Source organism: Canis aureus, chromosome 11 (genome assembly GCF_053574225.1).
Source record: "Canis aureus isolate CA01 chromosome 11, VMU_Caureus_v.1.0, whole genome shotgun sequence".
NCBI classification, from domain to species: domain Eukaryota; kingdom Metazoa; phylum Chordata; class Mammalia; order Carnivora; family Canidae; genus Canis; species Canis aureus.
In genome coordinates this window covers 33663728-33682319 of record NC_135621.1, presented here as the reverse complement: position 1 = coordinate 33682319, position 18592 = coordinate 33663728, and the positions used below count along the sequence as shown (strand labels likewise).

At 43.8% G+C, this 18592-nt stretch overlaps 1 protein-coding gene across 4 annotated transcripts in view; it reads right to left on the bottom strand.

Moving 5' to 3' along the window:
* Positions 1–18592, bottom strand: part of SYN3 (synapsin III) — a 453214-nt gene that overhangs the window by 69304 nt on the left and 365318 nt on the right. For all 4 annotated transcript variants that reach the window (XM_077914724.1, XM_077914725.1, XM_077914727.1 and 1 more), the window contains one exon: positions 6844–6906. In XM_077914724.1, the coding sequence (XP_077770850.1) occupies positions 6844–6906 (63 nt within the window). The remainder of the gene's footprint in view (positions 1–6843; positions 6907–18592) is intronic.

The window sequence follows — 18592 nt, the reverse complement described above, 5'->3', positions numbered from 1 at the left end:
GGGTTATTAGGTTGGTATTATTGTTACTGTTCTTTTTTTTTTTTTTTAAGATCTTATTTCTTTATTTGAGAGAGAAAGAGTACAAGCAGGGGAAGCAACAGACAGAGGGAGAGGGAAAAGTCGGCTCCCCGCTGAGCAGGGAGCCCAACGTGGGGCTCGATCCCAGGACCCTGAGATCATGACCTGAGCCAAAAGCAGATGCTTAACCAACTGTGCCCCTTTTATTACTGTTCTTATCTCTAAAGTATGGAATATGGCCGAATCTGAAAGGTCTTTCTTTCCCTTCCTGCTCTGTTATTGGGGATGCTCTCTCGCTGTGTGGCCTTGGGCAACGGCTTCTCCATTCTGAGGCCTCACGTCCTTATCTTCTAGATGAGGTGCCAGGACTCAAGCCCAGAGAGTCTGTGAATCTAAGAAATAAGGATAAGGCAACTCCCAAGGGTGGAGTTAGCTTGTTATTTTGGCCTCTCCTGGGGATGTTGCCGAGACAAGCAGTTAAGTAATCACAATAACAGTTTACATTTGTAGTAGGTTTTTAAAGTTCCCATTCACTGAGTGTTTACCAGGCACCCTCCCAAGGCTCTTGTGATTTATTCTATCTTTATTACACCTCCAAGAGGATAATATTGTTCTCCTATTAGAGACAAGGAAATTGAGGTATGAAGATATTAAGTAACATCCCCAAGGAAACAGCCAGGAAATGACCAATCTAGACCCAAACCCAAAACCTTGACTCCAGATGCTATAACTTTATACTAGCACATTATACTGGCAGTTGGCCTTGAACTTGACTTCCAATCCTCTGATAGTAACATGATATTGTGCCATTCCCTTCAATGGACTACTCACAGTATTGATTATAACCACAAACTTTCATCATTGGAAGAGATGCAGGAATCGTCTCTGGGGTGTCTTAACCTTTGTAAAGATTTATTTATTTATTTATTTATTTATTTATTTATTTATTTATTTATGATAGAGAAAGAGAGAGAGAGAGAGAGAGAGAGAGGCAGAGACACAGGAGGAAGGAGAAGCAGGCCCCATGCCAGGAGCCCGACGTAGGACTCGATCCCGGGACTCCAGGATCACGCCCTGGGCCAAAGGCAGGCGCCAAACCGATGAGCCACCCAGGGATCCCTGTCTTAACCTTTGGAAGGGTGACAGACCCTCCTATGAAGAGCTGAAAGAAGCTATGGACCCCTTCCCACCCAGAAAGTTTGTACTGTATCTGCACATAAACACACACTCACACACTAAAAATATACATACAGATTTGTCTCGGTTTTAGGGGTTTTAAACATCTCAGGCTGAGAGCTCATGCAATGCTTAAATCTCTTGAAACTCTCCAGTAAGCATTCATCTTTGCTGCAACTCTGCATTGATGAGAGCCTCTTACCTAAAAGACTGTCCATTCCAATAATGTTCACCTCTGATCGTTAGAAATTTGCATCATCGACACAATTAACATTTGTTCATTTCCTCCTAACTTTGGTCCCAGTCCTGCCTGCTAGATATTATTTCGAATTGGTCCCATCCAGGTGCTCATGATAATTCTCCATGTTTCTGCAGATGCTGGTGACACTGTCTCATTTGTCAATGGCTCTCTCAAACATCCAGAATGAATGTATGGCCCAGAACCCAAAACAATCTTCTGGCCATGGACTGACCATTGCAGTGCAGGACTCTCACTATGTTCTCGTTATTAGAGCTCCATTAATATGTCCTAAGAGTGGATTACATTTTTTAAACTTTCTCTTACTTTGACATATAACACATATACAGAGAATTGCATAGTACAAAAACAACAGTCCAATGAGCTATCACAAAATAAACATCCACAAACTGTCATCTAAGTGAAGAACTAGAACTTTACTCATTCCTGCCTCCTCCTCTGTTCAACCCCCCACCCCCCATCCTCCACAAAGGCAACCTTTACTCTTTTATGGTAATAATTTTTTTGTTTTCCTTTAAAATTTTATCATCTAAATACGTATCCCATTTAATGCTATGGTGTAGTTTCCCTGTTTTTTGAGTTTTATATAAATGGAACCATTAAAATAGGGATTCTCTGGTATATGACTTATTTCACTCAATCAAATAAGTGTGTGAGATACCTGCCTGTTGTTATATATAGTTGTAGTTCATTCATTCTCATTGCTGAAAGTTTTCCACTTGTCTGAATACACTATAATTTATCTCATCTATTACTAATGGCTGAGTCTGGGTTTTGACAATTATAAACAAGCTGCCATAAATATTGGTGTGCACATGCATGCATTTAAGCTGGCTATACTTAACAGAACTGTATAACTTTTCAGTGGATATTATCAACCTACATTCCAAAGCAGTTGTACCAATTCACACTTACAGTAGTTGTGTGTGTAGGTTCCAATTCTTCCATGTCCTTGCCAACACTGAGCGTTATTAATCTTTTTAATTTTAGCTCTTCTGGTAGTTATATAGTGGCATCTCATTGTGGTTTTAATTTGCATTTCCCTAATGACTAATCAGGGTGAGCCCATTTTCATCTATTTATTGCATATTTATGGTTTAGTAGCTTTGGCAACTCCTCATCTGACTCATACTGAAACTACAGCCAAATGAAATACAGTTTCTGACAGATGATGCTGTTTAGTCATATCTTCTTTACTGACTTCAATTTTGGATTTTGGGTCCCCAAAGCATGTCTGGACATTCTTTTTTAAAAATTAATTAATTAATTAATTAATTAATTAATTAAAAAAGTAATCTCTACACTCATTACGGAGCTCAAACTCAAGACCCTGAGACCAAGAACTACATGCTTCACTATCTTAGCCAGCCAGGCACCTCTGAACATTCTTAATAGCTAATATTTATCAAGTGTCCACTGTGTTCCAGGCACTGAGCTATATGCTTGATATGCATCACGTCTCCTAAACCTCACAACCAGCTTACGAGGTTGCTACTAGGATTATCTGCATTGTACGTATGAAGAAACCTTGGGGGAAGTTATATATATATATATATATATATATATATATATATATATATATATCTTACTTGCCATCTCATGACGAGGTGTGTAACCTATATTCAAATCAGTACCTTTAGCCACTATAACACACTGCCTCCCAAAGATGGAAACATTTGACTATATTTAAAAGAAACCTTTAAAAATGCTTAAAAACTGAATAATAAAATGGACACATAACTGTCAAAAGGAGAAAAAGAGTTGCACAGCATGACAAGGGTTTTATGTGCTTAATATGGAAAGAGTTCTTACAAATTCATTAAAGGACACAATAAAAAAACAGCCAAAGGTTTCTGTGGTCAGGTAACTCTGGGAAATTCAGCGCATCTTTCATGTTCTCTTACCCCAACAGTGTATCTAAGCAAATTTAGGACTCCTAAGTTCCACACTAAAAACTTACTTTAACGCAGCATTTTCCAAGCCTCTTTGACCAACATAGGCTTTAGCATTTGAATAATTATAATTCTTTGGAACAGACTTTGAAGCATGTTAAACTCTATAATAACCACTGCTTCCTCTGGTTTCTGGACTGGTAAAACCTTCAACAAGGGAAATAAAATTAGTTTTCTCCTGGGTTTCTCAACTCAGACACTATTGATATTTTAAGCTGTAGAATTCTTTATTGTGGGATTGTCTTAGGCATCGTGGGCTGTTAAGTAGCATCCTTGGTCTCCACTCAGTAGATGCCAGATGCCAGTAGTACTTACCCAACCCCCAGTTGTGACAACCAAAATTGCCCCATTGGAGGCAGAATTCCCTCCCCCCACCATAAGAACTATTGGTCTAGTCTGACTGATTTCTAAAGAACCTGTTGGTGCTCCCCATGATTACCTCCTACCTAAATGCTCCCCAAACTGCATAGCATTTCCCTATATTTTGATTTCTGTGCCTTGTGACAGCCTCTATTCATTGTTAAGACAGCATCATTCCATCTCTTGTCTTTGGGTCCTTCTTGTTTGTTAGAACTCCTTCTATTTTCAGGCATGGAACTTCTTTCTACTCTTCTATCTTCTAGGTGGAATTAAGCTCTTTTCTTCAATCTTCGTATTCACCACACACTCTCCTATCAGAACCCCAACACATATTATACCTATTTATCTGCCTGTCTCTCCAGTTCCTTGACAGCAGAAAGTGGGTCCTATTTATCTCCTGATTCTCAGCACCAAGTAGGCACTAATCAATATATATGAACAAAAGCAGCAAAATATAATTGAGGGTGGATCAGCAGGGATGCAGGTGGATTTCCAACAACACTGAGTCCATTGGCAACTTCTTCACTAGTTTCTTCCTAAGAATGTTCTCTTTGCTGGTCTCCAGGAAGACAATCTTTTTTCTTGAGAGAAGCAGAAGTACCATGGAAGTTACCAATTTTGTTTTTCTCCCTCTCAGACACGAATATGACATCATTGGCTCAGTTGGCATGCCCAGGCCATCCCTGATAGTTTTCTCATTCCAAACTGAAGGAGAAAAGCCCTTTTCCCTTGGTGTCAGCATTTCGGCGAACTGTAGTTTGTTCTAGCCAGTGGCTTTTATCCTTGGATACATGGCCTTCTTTCCATGCTCTGGGAGTCCCTTTTGGGCCTGAGTTTCTCAGAGCACCCCTTCCCCCAAGCATTGCATCAGTCTCTTTAAATATTTCCTGTCTGGGATACTTTGAAGCTTTAGACACCGAATTTAATTCTTGGGAACTCTTTTAACTTTCCCAGAGTTGTCCAACATGGTGGCAATGGGTGGAAAGAAAGGGATGGGTTTGAGAAACATTAACAAAGGCAAGTGACAAGACTTGATGACCTATTGGACATGGAGGAGGAAGATGACTCCCAGATTTCTGTTTTGAGATGATGGAGGGATTGGCGGTTCCTGCTGTAGAGAACACCACAGGAGGAGGTGGGGGAGGAGAAAGACAAGAGGGAGTGCAGGTTGTCTGGGATAAGTTTTCATGGGAGACAAGGGGAGCATGTAGAGGAGGGAGCTGGGTATAAGAGCTGAGGGTCTGGATGGGAAATGCAACCCGGGGGACTGTTGGCATGCAGGTGGCTGTAGAAGCCAAGAGAGCAGATGAGTGCTCAGATTGCATGTGCTGTTGGCACAGACACATTGAAGATGCTGCAGCAAGAAACCAACATGGAGGAGACTGTGAAGCAGTGGTGGAGACAGAGGAGAGCCAGGAGAGAAGCATGAGTCAAGGGCCACTGGAAAAGGAGTTTTGGGACAGAAAGGACAGCAAGCAGCTTTAAGAGATACAGGGAGGTCAGCTCCTGTAGGGTCCGAAAGGTGTCTGCTGATTCAGCAGCATAGGGTCGCTGAGGACTAATGCAAGGGCAGTCCCAGAAGAGTGGAAGGGCCTCAGCTCAGTGGCAGAGGTGCAGGAGGCATTAGGAGGAAGGCACAGAGCAGGGCACAGACACAAGGGCACATCTAAAGAGGGAATCACTCATTCATCCACTTGCCCAACAAACCAATAGGCTACTCGGCACCAGGCATATGGCAGTGGACCAATAGGCAAGACCCCTGCCCTCATGGTGTGTACTTTCAGGAAGATGTACTATTTTAGAGGGAGGATTTATTTTAAAGACGGTTGTTAGAATCATCACCATTCGACAGAGAAGGCCAAGGTCAGATGGCAACTTGTACAAATTCACACAAATATCGGAGCTATGGGTCATGCCCTGACCTGTTCAGCTCTTTCCACTCTTTGCTGCCTGAAGGGCATGCAGTTTATGTGGGAACAGATGACACAGAAGGCATCACAGGGTGGGGAAGAACAAAGGTGCCAGATGCAGGATTATTTATGTTTGGGCTGTGCCTGCTCAGATCAAGGTTTTTATCTCTTTGAGTCAGAGGCTTCAGAGGTGGGCCTGTGGGGGCCCTCACACTTCCCCATATTCCCACTCCTTTTATTTAGGAGTAAGTCTCCCTTTCCTGTGGGCACCCTGATCCAGTGGGTTGGACTGGGGCTGCATACATCTCCACATCTCCACACGTGCATCTTAGTAGCACAGGAACCCAAGAAAGGTTAATCAGTGTTCCTCTATGGGATTTATAGAGAGCCTGGAAAGGCACCATCTTTTTTCCTCCAGGAAGTGAGTTTGGGGACCAGAATAAAGGCCACCCACAGCCATCTTAACTACCTGAAGAAAACACCAGGCAGAGAGGAACAGAGTCAAGAAATACAGGAGACCAAGCTCTCCTGGCCTTGCTTGGGCTCCTAGATCCAGCTCTGCCCAGACCTGTCAAGAACTCTCCCAGACTTCCTGATGCCTTGAACCAATGGATTATCTTTTGTCTCCTGATTTGAGTTTCTACAAGTGCAACTGAAAGGATCTGACCAATTCTGACAAATATATCACCTGTGACTGGGTGAAATATGTGATTTACTCTTGCAGAAGCTAACTGACTCCATGAGCTTCCTCCATGGAGCCATGTATATTCACCTCCTTCTAGGTTCTGGCCCTGTGGGTGGTGGGGAGATGAGTAAGACATAAGCTTAGAGAGCAGCTGTGGAAATGATGATGGGAACAAAAGAATCACCATCTATAAAATGCTTTACATTCGTTTCTCCAAATACACAATTACAGGAAACAATTAGCTAGCAATTCCAGGTAGGGTTCAGACGGTACAGACGGGGCTGGATAGAAGCTCCATGCCACAGGAGCTCAGAAGAAGGTAGGGTGGGGAAGACAGGGTGCGTCCTGCATCCTGGGCTCCTCTCACACTGTTCTGGGTGGCTGAGTCAAGGTGAGGCTGGCAGAGGACAGAGGGAGAGGGGAACAAGTAGACTGGGGAGGTCGCATGAGTGTGAACGCAAGTGTAAGAGCAGCTTCTCATACCTTTCCCATTCCGGCATGGGCGTGTCCCAGCTTGACCACCACAGGGAAGTGTGGCACTGTGAGCTGTAAGAGATAAGAGGAAATCACTCATTAGCATCCTAGAGCATTGCCACCAAGACTTTGGGCACCATCTGTTCTGTAGAAAGATCCAGTCATCTGATATTACTCGGAATCCCCACAAGAACGCTTTGACAGATGGTCATCCTGCTGCAGCTTGAACACCCGAAATGCCAGTGAAATTGGCTTCCAAAAGGAGCTTTGAGCTCTTAAAACCCAGCCTGGCTGGGGAACCCACCAATCTGGAGAGATGGCAGTGGGGAGCAAACCGACTGGTATCAGATCCTGTCTTTATCACTTGGGCAACCTCAGACAAGCTCTACATGGATCTGTGGCTCAGTTTCCTCATCTGTAACATAGGGATGATGAGTATCCATCCATATGGTTGCTATGACAATCAAACACATTATCACACATGAAACCTTTATGTTTTAAGTACCCAATGAACAGCACCTTTGTTACTCCCATCACATTTCTGCTTTATATTATCCCTCAAAAAACCTTCACGTATCTGGAAATGCATGCCCCTCCCCCGCCCCTGCCAAGCCTTCTCCAGGCTGCCCTATGAAGTTTCTTGATAATAGTTGTCATGCCCACCATGGGCACGTGCATTTATTGGCCACACTGTGTTGGGCACTGTTCTGAGTAAATGCCCTGTATCATCTCCCTTGGAGAGTCATGCTACTTGTCTGGTTGGTTTCCTGTAGCATCCTCATCTCCAAGAACACTGCCTGACCCAGGGAAGGTGCTTGATAGTGGAATCTGTGTTTCATTCAACCAGTCTTTTCAGCGAGACCTATGAGACATGCATGCTTCTTCTTATGATAGAGGAGGAGAGGGGGCTCAAAAGATTAGGTGCTTATGCATGCCCATGGTCACTCAGCTAGGAAGTGAGAGCACCAGGTTCAAACCTAGCTATACATTTCCTCCTTCATTCTGTTCATATGTTGTTTGAGATGTGTTTACTTGGTGTCTGCAAGTCTGTCTGGAGGTGCTCAAGGGCAAAGGTTATCCCTTCTAGTTATTTAGTAATAACTTCTTGGATCAGCCCAGCCAGGGGTAATCATGTCCTACTCTCTGTGCTGTCTATCCTGGGGCTTGTCACTTGGTTCTGGCAGTGCTGTCTGTCCTGACCCTCTGTCTGCCTTGAGAGGAGGAACCCGGATCTTCTCTCTTGGTGCCCAGAGTATAGTCTGACATGGAGGCACTGCTGTAGGTGCTTCGGAAAGGGGCTGCTGTGGGTCATGGATCCACTGGATCTCATCTCATTTTACCCACACAGTGGCTCCAGGAGGCAACCAGGGAATATTTTTAGTCATCATTTCATAGACAGGAACACTGAGACACAAGGCAGGTGCTGAGAAGGGGTGGATTGGGACTCGAACTTGGGCCTGTCAGACTTGAAGCCTGACATGAATGGTTTCTCCTAAGATCTAGCCTATCAGGGCTTCCTACAGTAGATGCTGAATTAAAAAAAAAATCCCTTATTCAGGCTAAGTTGTTTTTTGTTTTGTTTTGTTTTTTTGTTTTTTTAAGATTTATTCATTTATTTGAGAGAGATGCAGGGGGAGAGCACGAGCACACAAGTGTGGGGGAGGGACAGGTGAGGGGTAGGGGGAGAGAATCCTCAAGTAGATGCCCCGCTGAGTGCAGAACCCAATGTGGGGCTCGATCCCATGAACCATGAGATCAAGACCTGAGCCGAAACCAAGAGTCAGATGCTCAACTGACTGAGCCACCCAGGCTCCCCCAGGCTAAAATTGATCATATCTCAATGCTTAGAGAGAACAAACACATGTTTTTTTTTTTTTAAAAAGGGCAATATTTTATTTTGATTTCAAAAGCAAATATGTACTCATTATATAAAAAGTTTGGAAAATATAATAAAGCACTATGTTGTTATTATACAGAAGACAATAATGATCGCCCCCAGACTTTTAACAGTTTTGGTGTATTATCTGCTGGTAATCCACATTTTTTTCATTTGTTCTATATTGGAAGTATAATGAATATCCATTTTTGCTTCCTGCTCTTTCCATTTACTGTTCTGGGGTAAGCATCTGGTGGTGATTACTTGTCAGTTTAATAGTTATTACAAAATATTTCACATATGAAAAAAGACATAAAGAGCGATATTGTAGATATTACCTCACTTAAGAAATAAACCACTGCCCACATAGATGAAGTCCCTGATATACTTTCTTTTTTTTTATTTTTATTTATTTATGGTAGTCACACAGAGAGAGAGAGAGAGAGAGGCAGAGACATAGGCAGAGGGAGAAGCAGGCTCCATGCACCGGGAGCCCGACGTGGGATTCGATCCCGGGTCTCCAGGATCGCGCCCCAGGCCAAAGGCAGGCGCCAAACCGCTGCGCCACCCAGGGATCCCCCTGATATACTTTCTTATCACCCTCCTTTCCCTTCCACCCAGAGGCAATCATCATTATATGAATTCTGTGTTTATTATTGCCTTGCATCTATTCATATTTTAACTATTACATATGGTTCTCAAACAATATGCACTCCACATTTTTAAATTTTATGTAAGTGATATCAAAAGAATCAAAAGATTCTTGACAATCTTTTTTTTTAGCACATATGTCTGTAAGATTCACGTGTGCTCATCTATTTAGCTTGGATTCATTTTTACTGCTGCATAGTATTCTATTATATGAACACATTACCATTTGCCCACTTTCTTGATGAACATTTAGGCAATTTCTATTTCTCCAATGATAGACAGTATTAGTTCAGACATTCTCAAACTCCATCCTCCCTGAACTTGAAGGGGAGTTTCCCCAGGGCACATGCACAGGTGTGGAATTGCTGGGGCTGGGCAATGCTTTTCTCAGTTTTGCCAGATATTGCCAAATTAACTCTCCAAAGTGGTTGCACTGATTTACACTCTCATAGGCACTGAAAGAGCTCCCAACACCTGAGGTTGAAAGACATATTTCACCAACCCAAGTGATGTAAAGTGGAATGAATGGGTATATTTTCACCAAGTGGCCTTTGTTCCCAAACAGGGTCATCACACCTGGCCATCCACTCACAGATCCTGGACATCTCGAGCAGTTTGAGAACTGCTTGGGTCACTACTGGGGCTTGAGATGAGGTCTCCATTTCATTTTAAGGTGGAGTGTGAGGTGAGGGGAAATCAGTGTGCTCTGTCTTCCCCTCCACCTCTCCCGGCCTCATTATCTCTCCACACACTGATGGATATTGGAAAGAACGTGGATGTTGGAGTTAAACTTATTCTCTAGTCTGGGGCTAGATCTTTAGCCTCTCCAAAACTTAGTTTTCTGATCTGCAAAGTGGGAATGGTCATGCCTAACTCATTTGATAGTTGGGGGAAGAAGAAATGAAATAAGGACTGTCAAACTGCTTAGCACCAAGGGGAGATTCAAACTAAAAGTGTAGAGCAGGACTGAGGGAAGGAAGAAGTTAACACTGGTTTTGTGGGAATGAGGACAGAGGTGAAGGAAACCTGGATGATAGAGGAAGGAACAGAGGCTGTTGCTTGGCAGTCTGTGATAGTATGGCAGAGGGTGACATGAAGGCCACGAAGGGAAATCTGAAAGAACTTAGCAATTATCTTGCCTCACCCCCATGTTGCCATGTGGTGGTAGGTAGAATTTCTAGGAATGCTCCCCGAGGTATCCCATTTTAATCTCTGGAGGCTACAAATGTGATGAGATTGTCAAATAAAGTCACACAAGGATTGTTTTATGTTATATGTCACATGTGACTCTAAAATATGGAGATATCTGGGAGAACCTAATCAAATCACATGAGCCTTTAAGAGTAGAGAACCGTCTCAGGCTGGTGGCAGAAGAAGGAGGCAGAGAGAGTCAAAGCAGGAGAGAGACTTAGCACACTGTTCCTGCTTTGAGATGGGGTGGTTACTTGAAAAGGAATGTGGGTAGCCTCCCAGAGCCGAAGGTGGCCCCTGGCTGATAGCTGGCAAGGAAGTGGGGACCTGAGGTGTATCATACTGCAAAGAACTGAATTCTGTCCTAACAGGAATGAGCTTGGAAGGGAACCCTGAGCTCTTGAGGAAAATGCAGTGTGTTGGCACTCCAATCTTGGCTTTATGAGACTCTAAGTAAAGCACCTTGACATGCCAGCTTGGACTTCCAATCTACAGATCCGTGAGATAGTAAAAAGACGTTCTTTTTGACAGCTTAGTTTGGTAGAGCAGCAATAGGAAACTAATACGTATGTGTGTCCTCCTAGAAACTGAAGCCCAAAGAGTAAGAAGTGATTGTTTTCATGCCACACAACAGCAGAATGAGAAGTCAAGGTCATGAGTTTTGGGGTGTCTAGGTGGCTCAGTCAGTTAAGCATCTGAATCTCTATTTCAGCTCAGGTCATGATCTTGGTCATGGGATCCAGCCCACATTGGGATTTGAACTCAGCAGGGAGTCTGCTTGAGATTCTCTTTCCCTCTTCCTCTGCCCTCCCCTCCACTACTCATGCTCTCTCCCTCTTTCACTCAAATAAATAAGTAAATAAAATCTTAAAAAAAAAAAAAAAAAAGAAGTCAAGATCATGAGTTTTGACTCTCAATTAAGCACTTTCTCTATCAAGGCACACTTCCCTGGGGACCACATGCATACCTAGGGTACAATAAATTCTTTCTAATCATAACGATCCATAAAATAATATCAAATCAAATCAATTAACTGAGTGAGAAGTATGTGGCTGACACCGTGTTTTATGCTGTGTAGGACACAGGAGACTGAGACAAGATTTCTTGTTTTAGAGAGGTGGGTTGTACAGTCAAAGAGCAGAATAAGGTGGCATGGTGGCCAAATCTGGGTGGGGCATGGAATCCTGAGCAAGTCTCCATAAGAAAGGAAGGCTTTGACAAGGATTCTTAAGGACAAGTATGGGTCGATGGAAGGCTCAGCATACCTGAAGGGGTGAATGGTGCAGAATACTTTGGTCTTCCCATGGCAGGTGTCTTAATTTTCATGAGCTCCAAAGACCCACCAGAAGGGAGGAATTATTTTATGATACTTAAAATGAGTTTATCTGTAATAAAGTTACTTTGGACATGATTGAATAGAATTATATATTTGAACTAAGTGCCCTTTTCCACCATTTTAACTAAACTTGAAGGAATATACTCATTGTCAGAAATAATGGGATGAGAAATTATGTCTAGATTTACAAGACACAGAAAGTCAATGTAGAAAAATTTGAAAATTTGTAGGAAGATAATTTCAAAGAAAGTATTTTGAAACATTATTTAAAGCAAATGCATTTTCTTGGTAGGGGAAAATTTTCATTGCCATTTTTTACTTTAGTTGGGAACAGCATTCTTTTTTTTTTTCTTCTGAAGTAGACTTCACACCCAGCGTGGAGCCCAACATTGGACCTGAACTCACAATCCTGAGATCAAGACCTGAGCCAACACCAAAAGTTGGATGCCTAAGCAACTGAGTTACCCAGGCACCTCGAGAACAGCATTCTTCTTAGAACTGGTTGGCAACTCTGGTTGGCAAAGCTCTAGGCTAGTGTTGCAGAGAAGAAAGAGGCAATGTGGGGCCAGGTTGTTGGGGGGCTTTCAAGGCTGAAGACAAGAGTCTATCTAGGTCACTTGGACTGGCGGGGGGTCGGGAAAAATAATTCAGTTCTAGAACAGGAGAGTGACCTGCTCACTGTGCACAGGATGAATTGTATCTGCAGTTACCAACAGGTCACAGACCATCTTGGAATTGATTACATCCAACACCAAGTGCCCCTGGTTGAGGCTGGGCTGGGCTGGGGATGGTGGAGAAAGTGGGGGCACTCCCAAGAGTTTTTCTTTTCTATTTTTAAAGTGACGCTTTAAATTTAAAAATGTCCAATTTAAAAATGTGACATTTTGCAATAATCTTAGAGATAGAATTTTACACCTGTCTTCAATTTAATATTATACCCTAAGCTTTTTCCTTTTATCTTGCCACAATCTTTTTTATTTTTTTTATATCCCACCCCCACTTCCCAGCTGAGGTAACTGATCTCACCTGCCTGGTATGTCTAATGGGTACTCCTGCCTATCGCTTTTCATGCTCAATCTTTGCAAACACATATACACATATATGGTCAAGGTTGACATTTGCTTTTTTCTAAAATGTCTCCTCTCACTGAATATCATGCCATGCACACTTCCTCTCCCATGTCAGAAGGTACATCTCTAACCCAATGGTTTTAAAGCTTCACAGTGTTCCACAGGACACAGGTGCCACAATTCTTCATATGTTTCCCTATTAACTGACATTTGTGTAACATTCTCCCTCTCTCTCATCTACTACTGAGACCTACTTACTACTTACTACTAAGCAAGACCACAAAATATCTTTGTACAGATGTCCTTACAAACAAGTGTCTTAATTCCTAGAGGCCAGGCCAAGAACTTTTTAAGGGGAGAAATGGTAGAATTTGGAGGCATTCTGGCAGGTTTTTTAAGTGGTTTCTAAGAGCTCAGGGAATGAGAGTGGGTGCCATGGTATTGTAACTGTGGGTGAGACCTCCCACCATGTGATCTTCCAGGCTAATGACAACTGCATTTATGGAGTGTTTTGTCACAGCCAGGAATGCTACTAGGTATTTCACATAGGGTAGCATCTTCCCTGCCCCATGAGACAGATAGGAGATCAGAGGCAAGCCATTTGTCCAAGGTCAGACAGGTGAGGAATGGTGGAGTTTTTCTCCCCTTTCCAGCTCCTTCTCTTCCTGAGCTGTTCAAATAGGTTCCAGAGGCCATTCCCTTTCCAATCATTTGCAACATGCCAGACCCTCCTCTAACACAGGTCACAGAGGACAAAAAACATCTTGTCGGCTATTTTCTCTCTTCTCTTCCCAACAATAGCTTTATTTAGTCCCCTTGGGGATGGGAGGCCCCACCAGCCTCTGGCAGGCTCCTTGTCCCTGCTCACATGCCCTGGCTGCTCCAGAGTTCAGCACTGCCCAATGGCGTGAGAGGCCTGACATCCTGTTAGAAGGGGCAGATCAATTTTTGAAACCAGAGATCCCCACCCTGATAAGAGCCCTATTCAAAAGAGTCTCCCAAGAAGCCAAAATAAGTGGGGGTGGCCCAGTGCTCATGCTGGCTGTTCTCTGGAGGGGTTGGAGTCAGAACAGTAGGAGCCCAGATCAGCACTGTAGCGACCTCCTCTTCAAGCCATGGAGTCGGAAGGCTGGGGTCTGAGTGGTCTGGTGCAACTTTCCCCAGAAGGAGGCAATTCCCTCTGCATTCATGAGTCTCTAGAGATTTAAACGCCTTCAGTGTCTGGTCCTGGCTAAGTATGGAGAAAACAAGGCCAGGAAGAGTCTGGAGGAGGAAAGCAAGGACTAAAGAAGTCTGGAAAGATTCCAATGAGGAGCTGGGCCTTCATTCCAAGCCTGTGAGCCTCTGTCTGATGTAGCTCTTGCTTACTTCTTCAGTTTTGTCTTGTGTGTCTCCCTCCTACACTCCAACCTCTGCCTCCCAGTTATGCACCAACCCACAGGACTTTCAGCTCTTTACTAAATGGGCCACATTATTTCCAGCCACAGGGCCTTGTATATGCTGATCTCTTTCTCTGAAAGACTCTGCCTAATGTTCAATAAAATAATATTAATTCAAACCAATTCAGTGGCCACTAGATGAGTTAGAACCATGTGGCTGGCACTGTGTTTTGTGTTGTGCAGGACACACATAAGATTGAGAAAGGCCAATCCCTTCCCACACTTGGGGTAGCAATTGAGATGCTCTGTCCCCAGAGAGTGTTCCCCTGGTCACTGGTCTAAAGCAGGTGCTTATATTATTGAACACTACATCTAAAACTAATGATGTAGTACTATATGCTGGCTAACTGAATTTAAATAAATAAAAAAAAAGATGTGAAAATAATAAAGTAGGTGCTTCCTGTTGTCTTCTCTATGGCACTCTGAACTTTCCCTTCATACTGGGAGGCACCAACTGTAATTATATGTCCATTTCCTTTGTGTCCAGCTCTCCACTCCCCTATAGGTGCTCTGATAAAACACCGTGATTAGCTTGTTTATTTATTTACTCATTATTAGTTTCAGAGGTAGAATTTTGTGATTCATCAGTTGCATAGAACACCCAGTGCTCATCCCATCACGTGCCCTCCTTCATGCCCGTGACCCTGTGAACCCCTCCCCCCTTCCCCTCCAGCAGCCCTCAGTTTGTTCCCTAGAGGTCAGCATCTCTTACGGTTTGTTTACCACTGTATCTCCAGGGTCCACACAAGGACTGGATCTAGTAGATGCTGTGTATGTAGTATATTGTTGGGTGGGTATTAGACAAAGCCTCCCATGTGGGGAGACATGGTATGCACAAAGAGGCAGAGTCAGAAAGAATTTGGGGAGAAACTGTTGATAAAGTTAGTTTCAGCAGGCACTTGTTGGGGAAGTGGAGTGAATTAGGATGGAAATCTGGGGAGCAGTAAGCTTGGGGGATGCATTTTGTGGGCACTAGGCAGCTATTGAGGGTTTGTGTGCAGAAGGTAGACATATACAAATTAGGTTTAGGAAGACTCTTATGGAGGTCATAGTAAAAACAGCTCCATTTTTGGAGCACTTACAATGTAGCTGGCATGGTGCTAAGCACTTTATGTATATCACCTCATTTAAATCTCTTGACACTTCTATGAGATAACTCTATTTTTACCCCCATTTTACAAACAAGGAAATGAAGGCCAATAGAAGTGAAATTTCTTGCCTAGGATCATTCAGTAAGAAAGTGGGGAAGCTAGGATTTGGCCAGAGCTCACTGCCCTGCTTCCACATGGTGCTACTTTTGGAGAGTCATTCTATGCACCATCAAATGCTTCCCATGTGCCCAGAAATGGTGTCCACTCATTTGATTTGACTGGATAGGTAGGTGGAGGTCAGCAGACTCATTAAGACAAGGCCGGTCAGTGTGTGGCAGGAATAGCATGAGCTTTGGAGCCAGAAGGACCCCCAGAGTTCACATCTAGCTCCAACACCTCTGGTTATGAGATGAGCCCTTGGGCTAGCCACTGACCACTCTGTGACTCAATTTCCTCAATTGCCAAACAGGAAGATCATTGAAGAATTAACATTATAACAGATGTCAGTCATTAAATGCTCACTGCCAGTGAAGAGGCTTACACTAAGTCAGGAAATGTCTGAGCTGGCATGGAGTAGGGTGATGGTCCACACTGGTTCCTATTCCCTTCACATCTGGGATCCTGGGGGGACTTGGGTTGGGAGGATGTTAAAGGCTGATAGATAGGACTCATTCAGTCCTCAGATGCAGGAAGGGAAGAAAAGAGGGGAAGGAAGCCTAATGCCCAGGTTGTGAGCAGGGAACATGATGAAGCCTTTGACAGAAACGGGGCAGCCCAGAAACAGGGCTTGTTTGGGGCATTCAAAAAAGATTCATTCAGAAGAGAGAACAGAAATATCCCAACAGCTGCCTGATAAACCTTAACCTCCGTATGTAGTATCTGACCGAATCTCCTTGGAATGTAAGCACTGCACACAAAGACACTCCTGTCTGGAGGGGGAAGAATGGATAAGATGACCTTTGATAGTCCTTTCCAATTCTATCCTGTTCTGACAAACTCATAAATTACCACCTAGATGAATGAGACAAGTTGAGACTACAGCTTACAGGGCTGTGTGAACTGGTCCTTGCCTTCTTCCCCACCCCCATCTCACCCACATTCCCCCCTCAGCCTCTCTGTCCCAGCCTTACTGGATTTCTTTCTGGCCCTGATACTAGCTTTATTCTCTTCAGCCACAGGGCCTTTGCATATGCTGTTATCATTGACAGGAACACTGTCCCTGCTCCTCCTAGTCATTCTTCAGATCTCAGCTCTGATGTTGCTTCCTCAAAAAGCTGGCTCTCACCTCCCTGCTGAGGTCACAGCCTGCTCACCACTTTCTCCTTCCTAGCACTTCTGCCATTCTTAATTCATCTGTGTGATGGCTGGACAAATGTGTAACTCCCTCACTGGACTGTAGGCTCCATAAGGAGCTGTGGATCTGTGTCTGTTGTTGCTTGGGGCCTCTCCTCGCAAACCTGCCTCCTGAACCAGCCCCCAGGTAGTCTCACAGGCACCTCCAGCTCAACATTTCCGAGCAACCTCGTGAACTTCCCCTCCAAAATGCTCTCTCCTCCTCCAGTATCCTAACCTCAGTCATCCGTCCCTCCACCCACCCAGGTACCCAAGATAGAGACCCAGCCTGCCTTCTTCATTCTCAAAACTGCCCTAGACCAGGTTTGGCATGCGGGAGGGGCCCCAGGAAATGTTTGCTGAGTGAGGTCCATGGTTTCACTGGCCAGCTTAACACTCTCTGCCCTTGGAATCCCCACCTCTGAACCCTCTGCCTCACCTCCTCCTACAGTTAGTGTGTCTTGGAAAAATACTGGTGGCATATTTAGAAAAATTAAACTAAACCTACCCTACCAAAATACAAACATTCCTTTCTCTTACATTTCCTGTTTCCCTGAGAAACGGAATTGTCAAAAATAAACAAAGCGATAGGATGGCAATATTTGTCTGCAGATATGCTTTTCTTGTTCTTACTATGATGTTTATGGCACCAAACAGGCTCAGGCCGTCAGCCTGTCTCCCATGAGGATTCTCCTGGGTGCTGTTCACAGTTCAGACAACATCCCCAGTGAAACTGTGGCTCTGGGATCATCTGAACGACTCAAAGTGTCTACGACCACTCTGAATCCTGTGGGGACATGCTGCCGTGGCATTTCCAAGCCCTTGGCTTTTCCATGTAACTTTCTTCTATTTACAGGCTGTTCAGTTTCATTTCCAGGTGGGGAAAGCCCCTCCTTACAAGTCTGATGAGCCTAATATGGCTCCTCTTCTCAGTGACTTCAGAAGATAGTTAAATAAAAACTGCACTATTTCGGTGTCTGCATTTCTGTGTCTCAGTTTATGTTCACAATGTAATGTCTTAAGATTAAAGATAAATCTAAAGTTTTGGTTAAAGGTATACTTGGTGTTGTACAGAATGAGCACTGCTTACTTGGGGTGGTGAGCAAAGGGATAATACCACTTTCTCTGGTTTGGGGAAGCTGTGTTCGTGGAATGCCACAGCATGAGGAAGAAGAACAAATGCAAGCTTTGAAGCCAGACAGACTAGCGTTTAGTGTTGGTGTCACTTCCTACGGGCACACCCTGGGGCAAGTCTCCTAGCCTCTCAGGTCTTTGTTGCCTTTCCTATAAATGGGAAGAGGCACATCAGCAACTACAGTTATTGTGAAGATTTGAGTTTGTATGTTAAAAACATGCTATCTGTAGCTGAATCCCAGCCAGAGATTCCCCAGGGATAATTTGAACTGGCACAGTCACTTACTAAAAACCCCCCTAATTACCACCTGATGCAGTTATGAACATTTCTTTTAAAGTTTTCATTTCTGTACTATTTAATGCGAAAATTTGCTTTGAAATTAAGTAAAAATTATCATTAAGTTGATTAATGGATTGATCTGATATTCCTTACATAGAATGACTCTATGTACTTCTTTTCTTTTTTTTTTTTAAGCTATTTATTTATTCATGAGAGACACAGAGAGACAGAAACACAGGCAGAGGGAGAAGCAGGCTCCCCCCAGGGAGCCCAATGCGGTACTTGATCCCAGGACCCCTGGATCACGACCTGAGCCAAAGGTAGATGCTCAACCGCTGAGCCACCTAGGTGTCCCTGT